Genomic DNA, 21,911 nt, shown 5'->3' on the forward strand with positions numbered 1-21,911 from the left:
TAAAATGAAATAGATGAAATATACCCGTGCAAAATCAGGTCCTTCTGCTAGTAGTTTATAAGGCTGAAAAAAGACATCTGTCCATCTAGTTCAGCCTGTTATCCTGCAAGTTGATCCAGAGGAAAAAACAATTCTTCCAGACTCCAATCAGGCAGTCAGAATAACTAGTTCACATAGAAAAGATAAATCCAGCTCTGTGCACAAAGTAAGTCAAGGTCGACTCCCGTAGTAAATGCAAAAAGTGAAGCACTCCAGCACTGGATAATCTTGCGTAGTCTGTCTTTGTTGAAAAGCCATCAGTGAACAACTCCAAACTTGGATATCACCTCCCCACACCTCCGGACAGGTTTACATGTTTTGAACCCTCTTGCTTCTTAATCATAACCTTCTGTATGTGGAGGCACCAGTGACTCCAATCATCCATACACTGCCTAAAATCCATAAAAATATTGATCCTGCCCCCCCCCCACTGACAGGTCACTGACAGAAAGGTTGGGCGAATGGCTACAAAGCATTTTTACAACCTCTGCTTAACAGATTGCCCGGATACATCTGTGACACTATGGACTTTCTAAAAGTGATGTACGACTTAGATGTAATATCGCTCTACCCATCCATTCCTCAGCATGTGGCACTATGGGCTCTGGAATACTCACAATTATTTTTCTTTTGACAACATATTTTTTTATTTTTTTATTTGTGGTGTCTCTATGGGTGCCAAGTACTCACCTTCGGTTGCAAATCTTACCATGGCCTATTGGAAAGAACTCTGTTGACAACCCCTTCAGGGAGGCTGTGGTCTGGTATGGCAGATACATCGATGACCTGCTTGTTATATGGGGCGGCGATGTGTCTGCCATACCAGACTTTGTGGGTTATAGCAATAATAATCTCTATGGCCTAAGATTTACCCACCACCTGGATCCGAAGATAGCTAATTTCTTGGATCTCATATTGGTGGGTTCATCAGGGCAAGAAGAAATTGCAGTACAGATAAAGCGTTTTTGAGACACCGTCAGGGCATGTGGTCATGCCTAAAAGCTAGAGGCTATCTAGAATGGATGCTTAGAAGGAAATTTGATATTGCAAAAAATAAATGTACAAACCGGATTCCAAAAAAGTTGGGACACTAAACAAATTGTGAATAAAAACTGAATGCAATGATGTGGAGATGGCAAATGTCAATATTTTATTTGTAATAGAATGTAGATGACAGATCAAACGTTTAATCCGAGTAAATGTATCATTGTAAAGGAAAAATAAGTTGATTCAAATTTTCACAGTGTCAACAAATCCCAAAAAAGTTGGGACAAGTAGCAATAAGAGGCTGGAAAAGGTGAATTTGAGCATAATGAAGAGCTGGAAGACCAATTAACACTAATTAGGTCAATTGGCAACATGATTGGGTATAAAAAGAGCTTCTCAGAGTGGCAGTGTCTCTCAGAAGCCAAGATGGGTAGAGGATCACCAATTCCCACAATGTTGCGCAGAAAGATAGTGGAGCAATATCAGAAAGGTGTTACACAGCGAAAAATTGCAAAGACTTTGCATCTATCATCATCAACTGTGCATAACATCATCCGAAGATTCAGAGAATCTGGAACAATCTCTGTGCGTAAGGGTCAAGGCCGTAAAACCATACTGGATGCCCGTGATCTTCGGGCCCTTAAATGACACTGCACCACAAACAGGAATGCTACTGTAAAGGAAATCACAGAATGGGCTCAGGAATACTTCCAGAAACCATTGTCAGTGAACACAATCCACTGTGCCATCCGCCGTTGCCAGCTGAAACTCTACAGTGCAAAGAAGAAGCCATTTCTAAGCAAGATCCACAAGCTCAGGCGTTTTCACTGGGCCAGGGATCATTTAAAATGGAGTGTGGCAAAATGGAAGACTGTTCTGTGGTCAGACGAGTCACGATTCAAAGTTATTTTTGGAAATCTGGGACGCCATGTTATCCGGACCAAAGAGGACAAGGACAACCCAAGTTGTTATCAATGCTCAGTTCAGAAGCCTGCATCTCTGATGGTATGGGGTTGCATGAGTGTGTGTGGCATGGGCAGCTTGCATGTCTGGAAAGGCACCATCAATGCAGAAAAATATATTCAGGTTCTAGAACAACATATGCTCCCATCCAGACGTCATCTCTTTCAGGGAAGACCCTGCATTTTTCAACAAGATAATGCCAGACCACATTCTGCATCAATCACAACATCATGGCTGCGTAGGAGAAGGATCCGGGTACTGAAATGGCCAGTCTGCAGTCTAGATCTTTCACCTATAGAGAACATTTGGAGCATCATAAAGAGGAAGGTGCAACAAAGAAGGCCCAAGATGATTGAACAGTTAGAGGCCTGTATTAGACAAGAATGGGAGAACATTCCTATTTCTAAACTTGAGAAATTGGTCTCCTCGGTCCCCAGACTTCTGTTGAGTGTTGTAAGAAGAAGGGGAGATGCCACACAGTGGTGAAAATGGCCATGTCCCAACTTTTTGGGGATTTGTTGACACCGTGAAATTCTGATTCAACATATTTTTCCCTTAAAATGGTACATTTTCTCAGTTTAAACTTTTGTTCCTTGATTTATGTTCTATTCTGAATAAAATATTAGAAGTTGGCACCTCCACATCATTGCATTCAGTTTTTATTCACGATTTGTATAGTGTCCCAACTTTTTGGGAATCCGGTTTGTAGGAAAAGCTTACTCAATAAACTGCCCCATCCCCATTTGTACATTTTTTTTTTCATATGTTGAAATGTTGAATAAAAATAAAAATAAGAATAAAAACATTGAGGGGAATAGCAGACACATAATCATAATATAAAAAAAAAATCTAACAAACCCTTTGGTTCTGACCTATAGTGAACAATTTTCCGAAATACAGCAGGTTGTTAAAAAATGTTTACAATATTGTATGATGACAAAACCTTACATGATGTATTAAAAGAGGGCTGTCGTATAGTGCCAAGGAGATCTAAAACTATAGCCAATGTGCTGTCACCATCATTATACATGAATGTTACTGTTAAACCTCAGCACAATTGGCTGAGGTTTAAACGGTTTTCAAAATGTGGGGGATATCCCTGTAAGACTTTTGGTTTTGTGACACAAGCAACCAGTTTTTTATTATTCCTCCCATACTGATAATTTTCAAATTCAAACCCATATTAATTGTAACACGTCAGGTGTTATCTACATTATTTTATGTACCAGCTGTGATTTAAAATACGTTGGCAGCACTATTAGGCAAGTAAAAACGAGATTCCGGGAACACTTAAATTACATTACTAATCCTCTAGCTACAGGAGTCTCAAATGCTGCTAACCACTTTATTTTAAAACATAATTGTAATGTCAGCAGTTTACGTACTTTTGCTTTTGAAAAGGTTACTTTGCCTGCCAGAGGAGGAGACTTAGAAAAGCTTACTGGATTTTCAAGTTAGACACTAGATTTCCTGCTGGTTTGAACTTGAAAAAAGAAATAATGCATTTTGACTAATAATAGCCGCTAGGGTTTTTTAAGCATATTCTATCGGATGTATTTTGTCCTCCATTTAGACAACCGGGATAATATAGAATGCAATAGTATGCTCTTTTCCCTAGATCTGTCTGTTAGCTGTTTTACAATATTTTTTTTTATCAACTATGTTTTTATTGACAAAACATTCACATAGCCAATATGAGAGAGATAGGTACATCAAAATGAGTAAGAGTGTTACAGCTCCATGTTAACAATGTCAACCGTTGTCAAAGAAGTACAGATGATGTGACAGTTGAATCGCCGACATGCCCGGCTCTTACAAATAACAAATACAACTGCAAGTACATAGGAGCCATATCAGATCAATAATAAACAAAACAAAAAAAATGTAGTGATTGAGGAAAAGAGAGAGAAAAAGAAAAGGAAGAGAAAGAAGAAGGAAGAGGAGTGGGGGGGGCACGACTCAATTGAGCATGCTGCATAAGTGCGCTACTCTGACCACTGAATATGTCACTGAATATGTTACATGTTACAATAGGAGGAAGACAACCAGGGCTTCCAAATCAAGAGGTATTTGTGGTGGGATCTAGATGATCTACTGCACATCTCCTCGAATCTGAAGATTTGGCCTATTTTCTCCATCCACTGATCGATCGTGGGAGGTGATGTATCTAGCCATCTCAAAGGGACCAGGGACCTAGCCGCCATTGATAGGTGAGTTGTTAAGGAGGAGGAAGGTCTATAGTTTTCCGAGACACAATCTAGGAGGGCTATAGAAGGGGTTAAAGCTAGGTGTTTACCCTTTAAATCATTTATCACTCATTCCACTACTCCCCAAAAAGGTCTAATTAAAAGACAAGACTACCATAGGTGGTTTTGCATCTCCAGCTTAGGTTTGTGGATGATAGGCCATGAGTGTAAAGGAACTCAGGTGTCTTATACCATCTAGAGACAATTTTGTAGTGAGATTCCTGAAGCCGAACACACCTGGAATACCCATGTGAGTTTTGAAGTATGTGTGATTTTTCTGCATTTGTCACGGTGATATTCAGTTCTTTTTCCCAAGAAGCTATATACCCCGGTGTGCCGGTGTCCAGGATATCTCTACAAGTGCGCAACAGTTTTGATAGCTTCTTTTCACTGCCTTCAGGTGTTGATATAGATATCTCAAAGTTCGTCAGTTCCCTAAATGGGTAAAATCTACTAACAAAATCTCTACAACAGCTATTAAAATGAGCTATATGTAAGAATGTGAGAATTTTGGTAAATATTCCTTCAAACTCGCTAAGTCTGGAACCACTCCGCCCGCAAGGAACTCCCTAACCGAAAGATGATCTAGATGATCCCACATTGGCCTAACTGTTTTACAATATTTTTGAGACTGTTGCATACATACTATGCGAAAAAAAATACAACTGGTTATAATTAAGAACCAAGCGGGTTCGAAACATGTAAACCTGTCCGGAGGTGATATCCACGTTTGTTGCTGTTCACTGATGGCTGTTCAATAAAGACAGATTACGTAAGATTATCCAGTGCTGAGTGCTTCACTTTTTGCAGTCAGAATAACTCACTGTTGCTATTTGTTCCCTCGATAATGACAGCAAATTAACCTCTGCCAGGAAGGCAGCTATACTGTCCTCAGTGGGTTGAACAATTGAGGTCTACTTATGTAAGTTATACAATTTTAGATATCCCATCAGGAGCTAGCACATATGGTACTTTTGTTTTCTGTACGAAAGGTTTAATTTTCGTCAACATAAGTCTGCTAGGTCTGTTATAAGAATTATAATATGACATACAGATAGAAGTCAACTGGCGATAATAATCCATTTGTAATATAGCGTGGACCTCGTGTCTGAGAGACATTAGTGTTTTCTACAAAGTTATGGAGAGGTCTCTGTGAATCTGAGTCTCCACCGTTGTTATTTTTAAGAGGACTTCAAAAAATTTGGCAGATCTAGGTCTCTTATACTGGGAGCTCAGTTGTATTAATAGGCTTCTAATTGTGGCTTTATAAACTAACAATAAAACAAAGGGGTCAATTTCTTCTGTTTTATTAAAGTACAAATACTCCCTCTATTGAGATTCTGTTTCATCTTTATATTGAGGGTGTGGTTGTAGGATGGTGGTTGTTGAGAGCTACTCAAGAAGCAAAATATTAGGGCATAGCCAGACCACGAGGACACTCCTATTGTAAATGAGTAGGGATGAGCTCATCCCTACTCATCGTGAGATGTACGCGTTTGACCAAACTTTATTTCAAAGTTCAGTTTGGGTACCCAAACTTGACCCGAACACCATAGAAGTCAAAGGGGACCCGAACTTTGGTGGCAAAAAATGGCTGTAAAATAGTCGTTTTAAGAGCTAGAGGGCTGCAAAAGGAAGCAAAATGGGGTATGAGCAGCACAATTGCACTGCGCTAGCCACTTACTTTTTAAATTGACAAAGCAAAGCAGAGGGAGACTAGGCTGGATAAAGAACTTACAGCCCTTCCCCCCCCCCCCCCCCCGTAGGGCCCATTAGGCCCCTGCTTCCTCTCTTGCTTTCTCTAGGCTAGAGGGATGATCTCTGTTGTACAGTATAGTTGTATCTCTGGAGTCTAGATAACTCTCCACAACTGTTGCTGAGTTGTTGCGTCTACTTTAGGTAACTCACTACACTCTACAAACGTATTTATTAGGGAAGGAGGGCGGCGTCAGCCCTCTGAGGTCAGTTGTGATCTCCCACTACCTATGCAACTTTGTGGGAACTCAGGCACAAACACAATTACAGTTTCCAGCAGTGTGTTTCAGGACACTGCATGGAGTTTGACTCCATGCAGGTTGGGGGGGACAATACGCATATTATTGCTGTTCTGGCCTGAAATCTCCTGCAGGTTATTTGACAGTAAACACTGAATTTTAATCAGCTCTGGCATACCCACTTCTCCTCAGTGCTCTGGTGCCCTATCGGTGGGGGCCCTTCTTCTGCCATCTGCTTTTTCATGTAATCGAATATCAAAGAGAATATGTCATTAGTAGTGATGAGCGAATCCGAACCGCCATGCTCAGGTCTGTACTGAACATTATGGTGTTTGTCTGTGTTCGTGTTTGTTGTTCGTAGTTAAAATAAAGCTTGCTGAAAGGCCAATCAACAAGGGTTTAAGCTGTGGGTACTTGGAAGCCATCACAGTCATGTCTTGTATAGGCATGGCTGTGATTGACCGGCGCACCATATGACCCTGCATGTGTCACCGCCAGATATCTGAGAAGCTCTGACAGATGTTCTTCTGTACCTCTTGCTTGAGGTTCTTTTGTTTTGCTTTCATTTTGTCATCTCGTTTCCCTCTCTCAGCTGTCATCTAGTTGCACTCATTGCATCCCTTTATATCCCCTCCCATACTGCATCACTTTGCGGTTTATACAACTTCCTGGAGTGTGGTATGCTAGATGCTGCAACTGCTGCTTCTTCAGTTAAGTCTGTTCCTTTATTTGTGTTTTCCTGTTGGCTTGATTATAGGTGACCCTGACTCCCTTCGTATTAAGTGTAGGGAGCCGGTGGTCGTGTCCCCTCACTATTATAGGGTGTTCAGGGGTCATACACTCGAGGCACGAGGGCAAGCAATTATCTATCATAGAGATCTTTGCATGGGCTGATCAGTCAGGGAGAGCGCTAGGGCTTTTATAGGGCTCATCATTATGTTCATTAGTTTGGGATCAAGTCAGTCGGATCTTCATTTGTGTCTTCTAGTTTTCTGCAACACCATCCGTGACATTATAAACCGCCAAAACCATCTTAAGCATGGATCTGGTTTTACTTTTGACTGAACGCATGCAGGGTCTTTCACTGGAGGTAGCAGATCTCCGTAGAACTGTATCTCAGTTTCAGGTGACCAGTTCAGCTTGCGTTCATGGAGTTTGTTCTGAGCCTAAGATCTCGCTACTGGATACGTTCTCCGGGGGTAGTGAGAATTTAGTTTGTTTTAGAGAGGCTTGCAAACTCCATCTTCGCCTACTTCCCCATTCCTCTGGTGATGAGGAGCAGAGGGTGGGGATCATCATCTCGCTGCTCAGGGATAACGCTCAGTCTTTGGCTTTTCACTACCGGTGGGGGCACGGCCCCTCCGATCCGTGGATGAATTTTTTGTAGCCCTGGGTCAGATATATGATGATCCGGATCGTAATGCTCTGGCTGAATCTAAACTGCGTCTTTTATGCCAGGGTAAACAGTCCGCAGAGATATACTGTTCATAATTTCGGAGATGGGCAGCTGATTCTGATTGGAATGATGCTGCACTCCGAAGTCAATTTTGCCATAGTCTTTCAGAGGGATTGAAGGATGCATTTGCCTTTCATAAAAGACCTGCCTCCTTGGAGTCTGCCATGTCTCAGGCTGTTCGTATTGACAGGCGTCTTAGAGAGAGATCACTCCTTCCTGTCATATTCAGTCCAAGGACAGTGGGGCTGTCTCATTCAGTGCACAGGGGTCTCAGTCTCTCTCAATCCCCTCTGAGGGGAAGGCCATGAAGCTAGGTTTGCTTGCCTCTAATAGTAGAGGATTCAGCTCTCCGAGGAGGGTTTGTTTCTGTTGTGGAGGTATAAATTTGGTAAATGTTTGCCCCTCTAGAAGATTCAGGGAGAATTTTGAGGGTAGCAAAGACAGGTGCACTCTGCGGTCTTACTAAACCCTCAAACTGATTTTAAAATTGAGAGATTATCCAACATATCCTACGGTGTAGGACATGTCTGAGCCCGAGCACCGCGCCAAGGTTTCTCAAGTAGCTCGGGAACCTAACACTCACCTACCTGTGCCATATGGGCATTACCAGGATACCATCCACATAATTGCTATATTGTGTAGGATGTCTATTGTGCATTTTTGCTGGGGATCGTCATTAGCAACCGGCCACAAGTGCAGGAATTGCTCCCCTATATATACATGCACAACCGCATGAGAGTTCAGAGAAGAGCTACTAAACTGGTCCATGGATTGCAGGATAAAACTTACCAGGAAAGGTTAAAAGACCTTAATATGTATAGCTTGGAAGAAAGAAGAGACCGAGGGGATATGATAGAAACTTTTAAATACATAAAGGGAATCAACTCGGTAAAGGAGGAAAGCATATTTAAAAGAAGAAAAACTACCACAAGAGGACACAGTTTTAAATTAGAGAGGCAAAGGTTTAAAAGTAATATAAGGAAGTATTACTTTACTGAGAGAGTAGTGGATGCATGGAATAGCCTTCCTGCAGAAGTGGTAGCGGCAAATACAGTGAAGGAGTTTAAGCATGCATGGGATAGGCATAAGACTATCCTTCATATAAGATAGGGCCAGGGACTATTCATTGGATTCAGATATATTGGGCAGACTAGATGGGCCAAATGGTTCTTATCTGCCGACACATTCTATGTTTCTATGCAGAGAAAAAGTGCCTGTTTATGCGATCTGACCCTTGCATTAGCCAATAGAAGCTTGGTCACACGACCCTTATCAGCCAATAGAAGCTCTCAGGTCCTCCAGCCTCCACATACAGTTTTACTCCAGGATTCCATAACAACCAAGCCATTTATATTCACTGCTGTATCTTAATTCAAGATGTGCCTTTGTTCCAGTTAATTTGGTATGCAAATAAGCCAGTAAGGTGCCCAGAGGGGAGTCACTCTTGCAAGAAGGAGCCCAGACATGCCCCTCTGCCACAATGTGTCCACCCTCAAAAGACTTAAAACTCCGCCCCCAGGTCCCACTAAGCCATGCCCTTGATCTGGTTAGACCATGCCCCAATCCACTCCTCAGTCGACAGGGACTGAAAAAAATGAAGGTAAAAATCAACTTCTGTCAGCTGCAGAAGTGGGAGGAAGGGTGACTTTCTCCCTGCAGCTCACACTCAGACAGTACAGTCGTGGCCAAAAGTTTTGAGAATTACATAAATATTGGAAATTGGAAAAGTTGCTGCTTAAGTTTTTATAATAGCAATTTGCATATACTCCAGAATGTTATGAAGAGTGATCGGATGAATTGCATAGTCCTTCTTTGCCATGAAAATTAACTTAATCCCCCCAAAAAACTTTCCATTACATTTCATTGCTGTCATTAAAGGACCTGCTGAGCTCATTTCAGTAATCTCAGATGAGTATGTTGACAAACACAAGGCTGGAGATCATTATGTCAGGCTGATTGGGTTAAAATGGCAGACTTGACCTGTTAAAAGGAGGGTGATGCTTGAAATAATTTTTCTTCCATTCTTAACCATGGTGACCTGCAAAGAAACGCGTGCAGCCATCATTGCGTTGCATAAAAATAGCTCCACAGGCAAGGATATTGTGGCTACTAAGATTGCACCTCAATCAACAATTTATAGGATCATCAAGAACTTCAAGGAAAGAGGTTCAATTCTTGTTAGGAAAGGCTTTAGTGTGTTCAAGAAAGCCCAGCAAGCGCCAGGATCGTCTCCTAAAGAGGAATCAGCTGCGGGATCGGAGTGCCACCAGTGCCGAGCTTGCTCAGGAATGGCAGCGCAGCAGGCAGGTGTGAGCGCATCTGCACGCACAGTGAGGCGAAGACTTTTGGAAGATGGCCTGGTGTCAAGAAGGGCAGCAAAGAAGCCACTTCTCTCCAAAAAAAAACATCAGGGACAGATTGATCTTCTGCAGAAAATATGGTGAATGAACTGCTGAGGACTGGGGCAAAGTCATATTCTCTGATGAAGCCTCTTTCCGATTGTTTGGGGCATCAGGAAAAAGGCTTATCCGGAGAAGAAAAGGTGAGTGCTACCATGGAGCAGCGTGCCAAAAGGCAAAAGTGATAACTAAGTGGCTCGGGGACCGAAACGTTGACATTTTGGGTCCATGGCCTGGAAACTGCCCAGATCTTAATCCCATTGAGAACTTGTGGTCAATCCTCAAGAGGCGGGTGGACAAACAAAAACCCACTAATTCTGACAAACTCCAAGAAGTGATTATGAAAGAATGGGTTGCTATCAGTCAGGAATTGGCCCAGAAGTTAATGAGAGCATGACCAGTCAAACTGCAGAGGTCCTGAAAAAGAAGGGCCAACACTGCAAATGCTGACTCTTTGCATAAATGTCATGTAATTGTCGATAAAAGCCTTTGAAATGTATGAAGTGCGTGTAATTATATTTCACTACATCACAGAAACAACTGAAACAAAGATCTAAAAGCCGTTTAGCAGCAAACTTTGTGAAAACTAATATTTGTGTCATTCTCAAAACTTTTGGCCACGACTGTACAGTGCTGTTGTCTTAGAGTGAGCTGTTCAAAAGGACACGCCCCTGATCCAGTAAAGGCCACTGTTAAGGGACGGGCCCCTGTGGAGGTCACTGTAAAGGGAGTGGTATGCTGTGAAAGTCACTGTTAAAGGGGAAGGCTGCTGTAAAGGTCTAAGTAAAGGGGGTGGGTTGCTGTGGATGACACTGTAGTGGATAGTGTTGATATCTTTTAACGACATGCACAAACATTAAATTAAATAGATTAAATACTTCATCTAGTTCATAATATTCTGGAAAAATAACAGCCCAATTCAGATTTATAATAATTATTTTCTATAAAAATGTTATTTCTGTTCTTGGTATGAAATGCTGGGTTTTAGTTCGGAGCACCATATACAGAAGTAGCCAAGCTGAAATTGACTCTAATAACACATATCACAGCGATGTCTCATGCCATATTTTCACAAAAGTAATTGAAATACATTGAAAGAGTTACTGAATTTTTTGCTTTAAGACACATCTGATGATGTTTTCCTAGGGTCACAACAGGATTTATCCTTAATGTATATATTCCTAAACATAAAGGAGTCTCTGTAGTAGGGTGTTACTAGGAATCAGCGTATAATTAGCCTGTGAAAATTCCAGTTCACCCTGCTAGCCTATTCGTGTGGAGTTTCATTTTTAACATTACTTAATAAAGTGAGTAGTAAGAGGGTATATGTTTCACCAAAGTGACAGGTACCACGCCCCCTTTTATACAGCTACCTCGCCCCTTTTATATCGCATGATATTAAGTTTATATTGCGTGATATTAGGTTTTTATTGGTTATCACTTCTGAGATTCCTGCTAATATCAGACAGTTCAGAAATGCAGGCAAAAGCACACTGCTTAAATTAAGACTTTCTCAGACCCTTAAAAGGATATGTTCTACAAGGTCATGACATCTGTCATGTACATCAAATGCAAAGCTTTTTAAAAGCCGGACTTTAGCAAATGGATTCGATTATGTGTTTAAAAGTATGATAGGTTAACAATTTCCTTCTGACTTTAGCAAATGGTTTCGATTATGTGCTTAAAAATGTTTATTTGGTTACAACTCCCATGTCTGTGTCATCCACAGATCTCCCATGCCAGTGTCATCCACAGATCTCCCATGCCAGTGTCATCCACAGATCTCCCATGCCAGTGTCATCCACAGATCTCCCATGCCAGTGTCATCCACAGATCTCCCATGCCAGTGTCATCCACAGATCTCCCATGCCAGTGTCATCCACAGATCCCCCATAAGTGTGTCATCCACATATCACCCATAACAGTGTGTCATTCACAGATCCCCATAACAGTGTGTCATCCACAGATCCCCATAACAGTGTCATCCACAGATCCCCATAACAGTGTCATCCACAGATCCCCCATTAACAGTGTGTCATCCACACATCCCTCCATAACAGTGCATCATCCACAGACCCCCATTAGTTCAAAACCCACCAAAAGCACACCATTTGGTTCAAACTATGTTTTTTTCTTATCTTCCTCCTCAAAAACCTAGGTGTGTCTTATTATCAGATGCTGTTTACTGCCTAGCTAAAGTACGTTTAAAAAAAACTTTAGTAGTAAGAGGGTATATGTTTCATCAAAGTGACAGGTACCACGCCCCCTTTTATACAGCTACCTCGCCCCTTTTATATTAAGTTTATATCGCGTGATATTAGGTTTTTATTGGTTATCACTTCTGAGATTCCTGCTAATATCAGACAGTTCAGAAATGCAGGCAAAAGCACACTGCTTAAATTAAGACTTTCTCAGACCCGTAACAGGATATGTTCTACAAGGTCATGACATCTGTCATGTACATCAAATGCAAAGCTTTTTAAAAGCCGGACTTTAGCAAATGGATTCGATTATGTGTTTAAAAGTATGATAGATTACTAATATCCTTCAGACTTTAGCAAATGGTTTCGAGACACCGGTCGTGGCCATTTTTCTTTTCAGCGCTGCATTTTAACAAAAAGTATTAGACTTATAGACTTTGTTTAAAATATGTTTCAGCAACAATGCGTTTTGGTCCTTACGCTCTTTGCCCTACTTGCGACGCTCTTCTAGGGCCTCATCGGAGAGTGTCGCAATGTCATCAATTGTATACACTTTTATTTCCCGCTCTGCATTAAAAAAAAAGTGTATTAGAAATATAGATAATGTTTAAAACAGACAACATCAAAGAAGTTGATCGAGCCTTATGTGTTCTGGCTAGCCTGGTCGTCTGTTTAATTTCAGGGCGTCCTGGGGTTGTGACATCGATAACTCGCGACGGATCGTTCTCCTTTAGGTTGTCAGAATTGTTGTTGCTAGTAACTTCAATGTTTGAATGTTCAGTATTTTCTATATCAACGTCTCTGTTATACGTACCGGCCCGGCAAGGAGACGTCAGATTGTAATCGGGTTTGCTTGAAATGTCAGTATGAGCTAGCGCCATACTGGGCGAATCATCTGAAAGCAATTGTGCCCCACCGCCGCTAATGTACGAATCATAGAAATCATCGGCAGCGATAAGCAGCTGCGCATCGGGTATAATGTCACCTCCCCATAAATTTTGGTAAGAATCCATCTAAACGAAATGTATATTGTTAGTTAAAATATAGCAACATTTGTATGCTGTAAAAGACATTGGGCCGCATTACGCCCTATAAATAAGCACAGTTACATAGATACAGATAACATAAGTTATATTCAATAAATAGTGAACGGTATTGTTTGTTAAAATATAGCAACATTTGTATGCGGTAAAAGAAAAGACATTTAGTTAGTTAGTGAAGCATTACGAACTATAAATAAGCACATTTACATAGATGCAGATAACATAAGTCATATTCAATAAATAGTGAACGATATTGTTAGTTAAAATATAGCAACATTTGTATGCTGTAAAATACATTGTGCTGCATTACGCCCTATAAATAAGCACAGTTACATAGATATAGATAACATAAGTTATATTCAATAGTGAACGATATTGTTAGTTAAAATATAGCAACATTTGTATGCGTTAAAAGAAAAGACATTTAGTTTGTTAGTGAAGAATTACGAACTATAAATAAGCACAGTTACATAGATACAGATAACATAAGTCATATTCAAAAATAGTGAAAGATTTAAAAGCATAACAGACATGGTGCTTACCTTTTTAAGTATTTTTATGTCTTGTTGGCCTATGCCTCTCTGTGCATAAGTATATCTGTGCTATCAATGCAGAGACCCTGTTTATATAGGCTGTTCATGTTGTAAACTTTACCATGTGGTAACGATTAGCATATTAATTAGTTGATGTAGCTAGAATAGTTAGATTATGTTTTATAAGAATTGATATGTTGATAGTGGGTAGCTTTTATATCAAAAGCTTATCAACTGTTATAAATGGGCTTATCAATAAGATTTTATTTAAATTAAAGTTATGAATTGTATAAATTGAGATAAATTCATATCAAAGTCATATCAAAATGGGTAGCTTTTATATGAAAAGTTAAATGTTATAAATGAGTTATGAAATGTTATAAAATTTATTTATAAAGCCTAGTTAAATTGTGTTTTATAAGAATTTATGTTTATTATAGGTCTTTTTATGCATGAATCTTAATTTTATATCAAAAGCTTATCAAGTGTTATAAATGGGCATATCAATGTATTTTACTTTTATTTAAATAAAACTTATCAATTGTATAAATTAATATAAATTCATATCAAATTCATATCAAACTGGGTAGCTTTTATATTAAAAACTTAAATGTTATAAACGCCTTATGAAATGTTCTAAAATTGCTAAATTTATTTATAAAACCGCAATGAAATATTTACTGGCAACTTTATGAAGTTTTATATAAAATAAGATTTAAGGGGGATAAAATCAATGACAAGATTACAGCCTGTGTCATGTCCAGACAGCGTTCATAAGCCTGGCCGTAGAAATTCTAAGCAGATGTCAAGACCTTGTAGAACACAGCCTTTGTTGTCAGATGTCACGACCTATGCATTAGAAACGTCTGGATTTTAAATAGATGTGATTTTTGCCTTCATTTGTACACTGAAGGCTACTAGTAATCTGTCATAGTTTTAACCAAATAAACATATTTTTAAGCACATAATCGAAACCATTTGCTAAAGTCTCAAGGATATTAGTAATCTATCATACTTTTAAACACATAATCGAATCCATTTGCTAAAGTCTGGCTTTTAAAAAGCTTTGCTTTTGATGTACATGACAGATGTCATGACCTTGTAGAACATATCCTGTTACGGGTCTGAGAAAGTCTTAATTTAAGCAGTGTGCTTTTGCCTGCATTTCTGAACTGTCTGATATTAGCAGGAATCTCAGAAGTGATAACCAATATAAACTTAACATCATGCGATATAAAAGGGGCGGGGGAGCTGTATAAAACGGGGCATGGTACCTGTCACTTTGACAAAACATATACCCTCTTACTACTAAAGTTTTTTTTAAACGTACTTTAGCTAGGCAGTAAACAGCATCTGATAATAAGACACACCTAGGTTTTTGAGGAGGAAGATAAGAAAAAAACATAGTTTGAACCAAATGGTGTACTTTTGGTGGGTTTTAAACTAATGGGGGTCTGTGGATGATGCACTGTTATGGAGGGATGTGTGGATGACACTTTTATGGGGATCTGTGGATGACACTGTTATGGGGATCTGTGGATGACACACTGTTATGGGGATCTGTGAATGACACACTGTTATGGGTGATCTGTGGATGACACTGTTATGGAGGATCTGTGGATGACACACTTATGGGGGATCTCTGGATGACGCTATTATGGGGATCTGTGGATGACACTGGCATGGGAGATCTGTGGATGACACTGGCATGGGAGATCTGTGGATGACACTGGCATGGGAGATCTGTGGATGACACTGGCATGGGAGATCTGTGGATGACACTGGCATGGGAGATCTGTGGATGACACTGGCATGGGAGATCTGTGGATGACACTGGCATGGGAGATCTGTGGATGACACTGGCATGGGAGATCTGTGGATGACACTGGCATGGGAGATCTGTGGATGACACTGGCATGGGAGATCTGTGGATGACACTGGCATGGGAGATCTGTGGATGACACTGGCATGGGAGATCTGTGGATGACACTGGCATGGGAGATCTGTGGATGACACTGACATGGGAGATCTGTGGATGACACTTATGTGAGTATAACACCCATCATCCTAAAGAATACACTTATGTACTGTAGGTACTGCACTTGTGTATTCTCAAGGATGAGGGGAGTTATAGTCAGATTAAATATAAACACTATCCAAGGACTGTTCTGTAATTGGCATGTGTTTATATTAAATGTGACTATAACCCCCCTCATCCATAAGAATCCACTCATATACTGCAGTACATAGGTGAATTCCTATGGATGAGGGGGGTTATATTCATATTTAATATAAACACATGGCAATTACAGAACAGTCCCTGGACAGTGTTTATATTAAATATGACTATAACCCACCTCATGCATAGGAATCCACTCATATACTGAAGTACATGGGTGGATACCTATGGATAAAAGGGGTTATAGTCATATATGGCACATTTACAGTATTTTATATGGCCCTGAGCTCCACTCACCCAGGGACTGGGTCTACAAAACCGCTGTACACAGCAGGAGCAGAGCTGGTACAGCGGGAAATTGGAAGGAAGCTGATTGGTGGAGGTGTGGGCAGCACTAGTGCACTCACCACCAATCAGCAGCACTAATGAAGTGCAAGCTGGCAGCAGTAGAGCGCATTCATTGAAGCCGCCAGCCTGCCCAACGGTGAGATCGGGACAGCCTTGAAAAGTTATGAAGGACGTGCGGGCTGGCGGCAGCAGTACACGGCTAACTATAATAGCGGAGCCCCTCTCAATATGGACACACAGGCTGGCGGCAGCGGAGCACAATAAGTGAAGCCGCCAGCCCGCCCATCCCTGATGCGGTCTTGTCAGGGAAGCAAGGGCTGGTGGCAGAAGCCTTCAGCGAAGCCACCAGCCTGCCAGCCTGCCAGCCTGCCCAGCAGGCTCAGGTGCTGTTAGTGAGAGCTCCTGAGCCACCTAATTTGTGTCGCTTTTATTTTATAAGACACAGTGACTTTTTCTCTCTTTTATAAAATGAAAAATACGGTAGTTTTTGTGCCAATGCGTTAACCATCAAGTTTAGCTAGACTGCACCTGTATGTACAATGTGGTTATAATCAGATTTAGAGACTTTGTACGCTCTTGTTGTTGATATGAACCATATAATTCTTTCACTTCTCTAACACAGTCTCGTGAGATACTGAATACAGCTCCCCTGACCGGTATTTCTCAGAAGATTCCAGTGAGAGTATTTGCCTTAGAGGCTGGTGGATTTGTGATAGATGTCACCAAAGAGGCAGGATGTGAGACCCCAAATGCACAGATTATACAGGTATATCATTTTTCTCACACTGTGCTAATCCTCACACAGTCATACACATATTCTTGTTTTTGTCAAACTCATTTTCTTTTAATATTCTTCCTGTTAGGTTTCAGAAAGCTGTGATTTCTTATTTGTTGGTGGAAAGGAGACTCACGGAGCTGTAGGTGTAAAAGTGGAGTTTTGGCTAGAGCGCCTACGTTCTTTTCTTTTACTTTCTCTCTGGGTTCCTCTGCTTCCTCTGAGAGTTGATGTGTCTGATACTAATTTGCAGCGTTTACCACGATCAAAGTAAGTTACTGCTCAGTACATGATTTTAATTCATATACAGTATGCTTTATACACTGCCTGTCCAAAAAGTAAGTTGCCACCTGGATTTAACTAAGCAAATAGTTATGAGCCTCCTATTGAAAAATTACTGCATGGACGATTATCTTTCAGCTGGCAACAAGTTATTTAACCCCAACTGATGCAATGAGTTACTTCTCATTTCTTAAACAACTATGTCGAAAGACACATCTCGTGGTGATGGAAAAGATGTTAGTCTGTTTGAGAAGGGTCAAACCATTGGCATGCATCAAGCAGAGAAAAATTCAAAGTAGATTGCAGAAACTACTAAAATTGGATTAACAACTGTCCAATGCATTATTAAAAACCGGAAGGATAGTGGGGACCCATCGCATTCGAGAAAGAAATGTGGCGGGGAAAAAATGAATGATTGGCTCGTCGATCACTTAAACGTTTGGTGAAATCAAATCGAATAAAAACAACAGTAGAACTCAGGGCTATGTTTAATAGTGAAAGTAAGAGCATTTCCACACGCACAATTCGAAGGGAACTCAAGGGATTGGGACTGAACAGCTGGGTAGCCGTAATAAAACCACTAATCAGTGAGGCAAACCAGAAAAAAGGCTTCAATTTGCTAGGGAGCATAAAGACTGGACTCTGGAGCAATGGAAGAAGGTCATGTGGTCTGATGAGTCAAGATTTAACCTGTTCCAGAGTGATGGGTGCATCAGGGTAAGAAGAGAGGCAGATGAAGTGATGCACCCATCATGATAAAAGAGTCTCTGAGGCTCACCAGACAGTCAATATGGAAAGAGGTGCTCAATCACCGGTACACCTAAAAACCATAGAGCAAAATTATATAAAGAGAGAATTGTGATGGCACACTCGCATTTGGTTAAAATTAAAAGTATTTATTATTGTTGATAAAAATATTTAATTAAAATTATTTCATTAGAAATAAATATAAATTAAGATGTGAGAAGGAAATGATAGTATAAAATTTATAAGACTTGCGGATAATAGGCGAGATGATGATTTGTGATGTTGTTTAGGATCAGGTATAAAGTTTAATTAGACTGTGATATGTATATTCAAATCGGTAGTTATAAAAAGAGATCAGAGTGTTTCCTGACAAGGATAATGGTCAAATGTTCAAATGGTTCTTTTAGTATGATCTAGAATCCGTAGAAATGTGGTCACATAAAACATAAGTGTTAAGTAGATTCAATTTTGTAGAACAGTGGCAAAAAAAAAAAAAAAAGGTGTGCAATGTCTTCTCATATAAAATCCAGTATAGATAAAAATGTCCGTGCATAAATTGTTGTGAAAAAATATTGCTCAATTGAATAAAAATGTGTTGTGCACAACAAAAATACTAAATAGCAAACAAAGTGTCCATTAAAAAGGGTTTTATAACTGTAAAATATATCATATATGTCACATAGGCAATGTTCATGTGTTGGAACACGGTGGGTTAACTGCTATTGTAACTGTAGCAGTTATATGTCCTGTGTTTATCGGGTTGTCCAGGTAATGGAGCGCCCACCTTTTAAAGAGAGAGCGACCCTCCTGGTAAATAGTAGATTCACTCAAATTTACATGTAGGCTTTCCAAGTAATCTTATTGAATATTGCCTATATCGTTAAAAAAGTACATTTAGTAAAATGCATATAAGCAATTAAGGGTGTATTTTACTTTACCCCTCTTAAGCTTATTGCGGTGTCTTCTGTCCTGCAAGGACCTGCATGGCGTCCCACGTGATCGCTTGCCTTACTATGTGATACTGCACGTGATGTTGATGCGGTTTGACGTCACACGGGACCTGGTTGCTGATTGGCCAATCTTGTTTAGCTGTCTGAAGATTTGAAAAGTTGTCGAGGTAGCGAATATTTTCCTTGAATATTCTTCACTTCAAAGTCTTTGAATCCTTTGTAGTCCTCACTGCTTCCTCAGACCCAACGCGTTTCGGGACACTTTCTGGTACCTTCCTCAGTGGTATGTCCGGAGCGACAGTGAGGATTTATGTGCGGTTTTCTTTAAGGGGTGTTGCCCTGATTTTGTTGGGTTGGTTCGAAGTGCTGGACTGGATTTCTTTGGTGACTGGATAGTCTTTTCTTGACATTGTTTGTTTTAAAGTATAATGGAAAACATAGTGCATTGGAATTATTTCATGCTGCAAATATAGATAAGATGTGTTCCTGTGTTGTAAGACTAAACATTAGGTTATGAAGGCTGTTTCTATTGCATTGAACGCATTGTCAGATGCTTGCGGTATGTTGTTCGGTTATAATGCGTTTTCTTATGCATTATTTAATGCGTTTTTTTATTGCGTTTTATTTAAGATTGACTTCTTTATCTTACAGTTATAGGTATGTTCCAGTTATATTCCTGTATTTCCGGTATTTGTCAGTCGGTGTTTAGGAGTGTTTGTTTTATAGTTGCAATGTTATTATATGCTTCCATACGATTTTTATTTTTTATTTGTCTGATACTAATAAGTAACTTATATTTTTGTTCTTTGGTTTACCCCATCGTTTAGGTGTATGTTCATATCTATCTACATTGCATGTTCCATTGTTGATGTTTGCAGTCCATGCGTTTGTTATGCGGTTCTCATGCAATTTGTTTAATGAAAATTACTATGTTCTCATATGGTTTCCTATATATGTACCTTACATGCTTCATTATTGATGTTTAGACTGTCCCTGTGTTTGTTATGCAGTTTTCATGCCATTTTTTATAAAGACGTCACAAAAGACTTAAAAATGGTGGTCTTCTCTGAAAGATTAATTCAGAAGTATTTTTCTTTCTTATTTTAGATTTAAGTGTTTATCATTCTATTGGTAGTTGGTCTTTGCCTCAGATTTTGATTTCTGCTATTCATTGGCTTAGTGTGTAATATATTGTTTTGTTTTTTATGTCTATTATTTGTTAGTTGAATCCCGTTATTTTGAGGGTGTGTGTATGTCTGCATACGCCGCGTACTTCCTTGTTGGTGTTTCAACGGCCCATGCGTTTATTATGCGGTTTCTGAGCGGTTTTTACACTCATTTTACACTGAATTTTTTAAAATAATATGACATGTTTTGAAAATGTTTCTGAAGACAGGGTTGTTCCTGAGTTGGAATTTGCTATTCTATTGTTGTTCACTTCAGATTTTGTTTGAAGTTTTCTTTATTTGCTGTTAGATGCAATGGGAAGGATGACTATGTGTGAAAGGGAGAGGGACCTTAATAGGAGAGGAGATAGAGGTGCTGGTAAGCAGTCGGACCCCTATTTCACTTTCCTAGAAAGGCACCACCCCACCCCGATTTATAGAAATCCGAATATTTCTAATTCGGCGTTTAGGCCTGCAGGTATTAGGGTATCGAATTTATGGATTCTCTTGGATTCGTTTCGTGACATGTTGTTTATATGATTTCCTCCTCTCCAGGATTTGTTGATTTTTTCGAAGGCTGTGAATTTCAAAGATGAGGGGTCACTGTTATGGTGGGTTTTGTAGTGTTTGGATAGTGTATGTTGTTCATATCCTTTTTTGATATTGGATATGTGTTCCGATATTCTTTTTTTCAGCTGTCTTTTTGTTCTTCCAATGTATTGCTTGCGGCATGGGCATTCCAGTAAATATAAAACATCAGTTGTGTTACATGTTAAACATTCTTCTATTTATAATTTAAACAGACTTGAGTTGTTTTTTGGGGGAAATTGGTCTGTTTACAATTGCTGCAACGCCCGCACCTAAAAAAGTCCTTCAGGGAAAAGCCAGTTGTTGTGTGTATTTTTTATTTTTTGTTTTTCTTGTGGGAGCTATTTTTAGTCCTAAGTTGGGGGCTTTGGTGTATACTATTGGTGGTGTGATATTAAGTAATGGGCCTATGGTTGTATCTTTGAGTAGGTGATGCCAATGTTTGTTGATGATTTTGGCTATGGATTTGTGTTGGGCGTTGTAAGGGAGGATTATTCTTGCTTCTTCATTTTGTTGTCTGTTTGTCTCCTCTGTTTCCCTGAATAATTATTTTCTGTCCATGTTTTTAACTTTATACAGTGCATTGTCTAAGAGTTTGTCTGGGTATTTTTTTATTTGCAAATTTCTCTTTCATTAGGATATGGTTGTTTCATTACTGGTTTTTGGTATGTACTGCATAATATTAGTTTAGTATTTTCCACTTAAATGCATAGATCTAGGAATTCTATCTGGATCTTAGTTGTATTGGATGTGAATTTTAGGTTTAGGTTATTAACATTTTATTTCATTCAGAAAAGTCTGTAGGGAGCTGTCCGTGTCTTGCCGGATGAAAATCACATAGTCTATGTATCTTCTCCACAGCACCAGACTCTTCCCGAGCCGTGGCCAACCACCTCCCGTTCCCATTGGGCCATGAAGATGTTGGCGTAACTCGGGGCAAATCTGGTGCCCATGGCTGTACCAACTTGTTGTTGGTAGTATTCGGAATTAAAGATAAAGTAATTGTGTGTCAGTA

At 39.8% G+C, this 21,911-nt stretch overlaps 1 protein-coding gene across 1 annotated transcript in view; it reads left to right on the forward strand.

Moving 5' to 3' along the window:
- LOC122942090 (transmembrane protein 132A-like) overlaps window positions 1-21,911 on the forward strand; it is a 1,044,148-nt gene that overhangs the window by 615,626 nt on the left and 406,611 nt on the right. The window contains 2 exon segments of the mRNA XM_044299585.1: window positions 17,011-17,154; window positions 17,252-17,433. Coding sequence (XP_044155520.1) covers window positions 17,011-17,154; window positions 17,252-17,433 — 326 coding nt within the window.

This window comes from Bufo gargarizans, chromosome 6, assembly GCF_014858855.1.
Source record: "Bufo gargarizans isolate SCDJY-AF-19 chromosome 6, ASM1485885v1, whole genome shotgun sequence".
Classification (NCBI taxonomy): domain Eukaryota; kingdom Metazoa; phylum Chordata; class Amphibia; order Anura; family Bufonidae; genus Bufo; species Bufo gargarizans.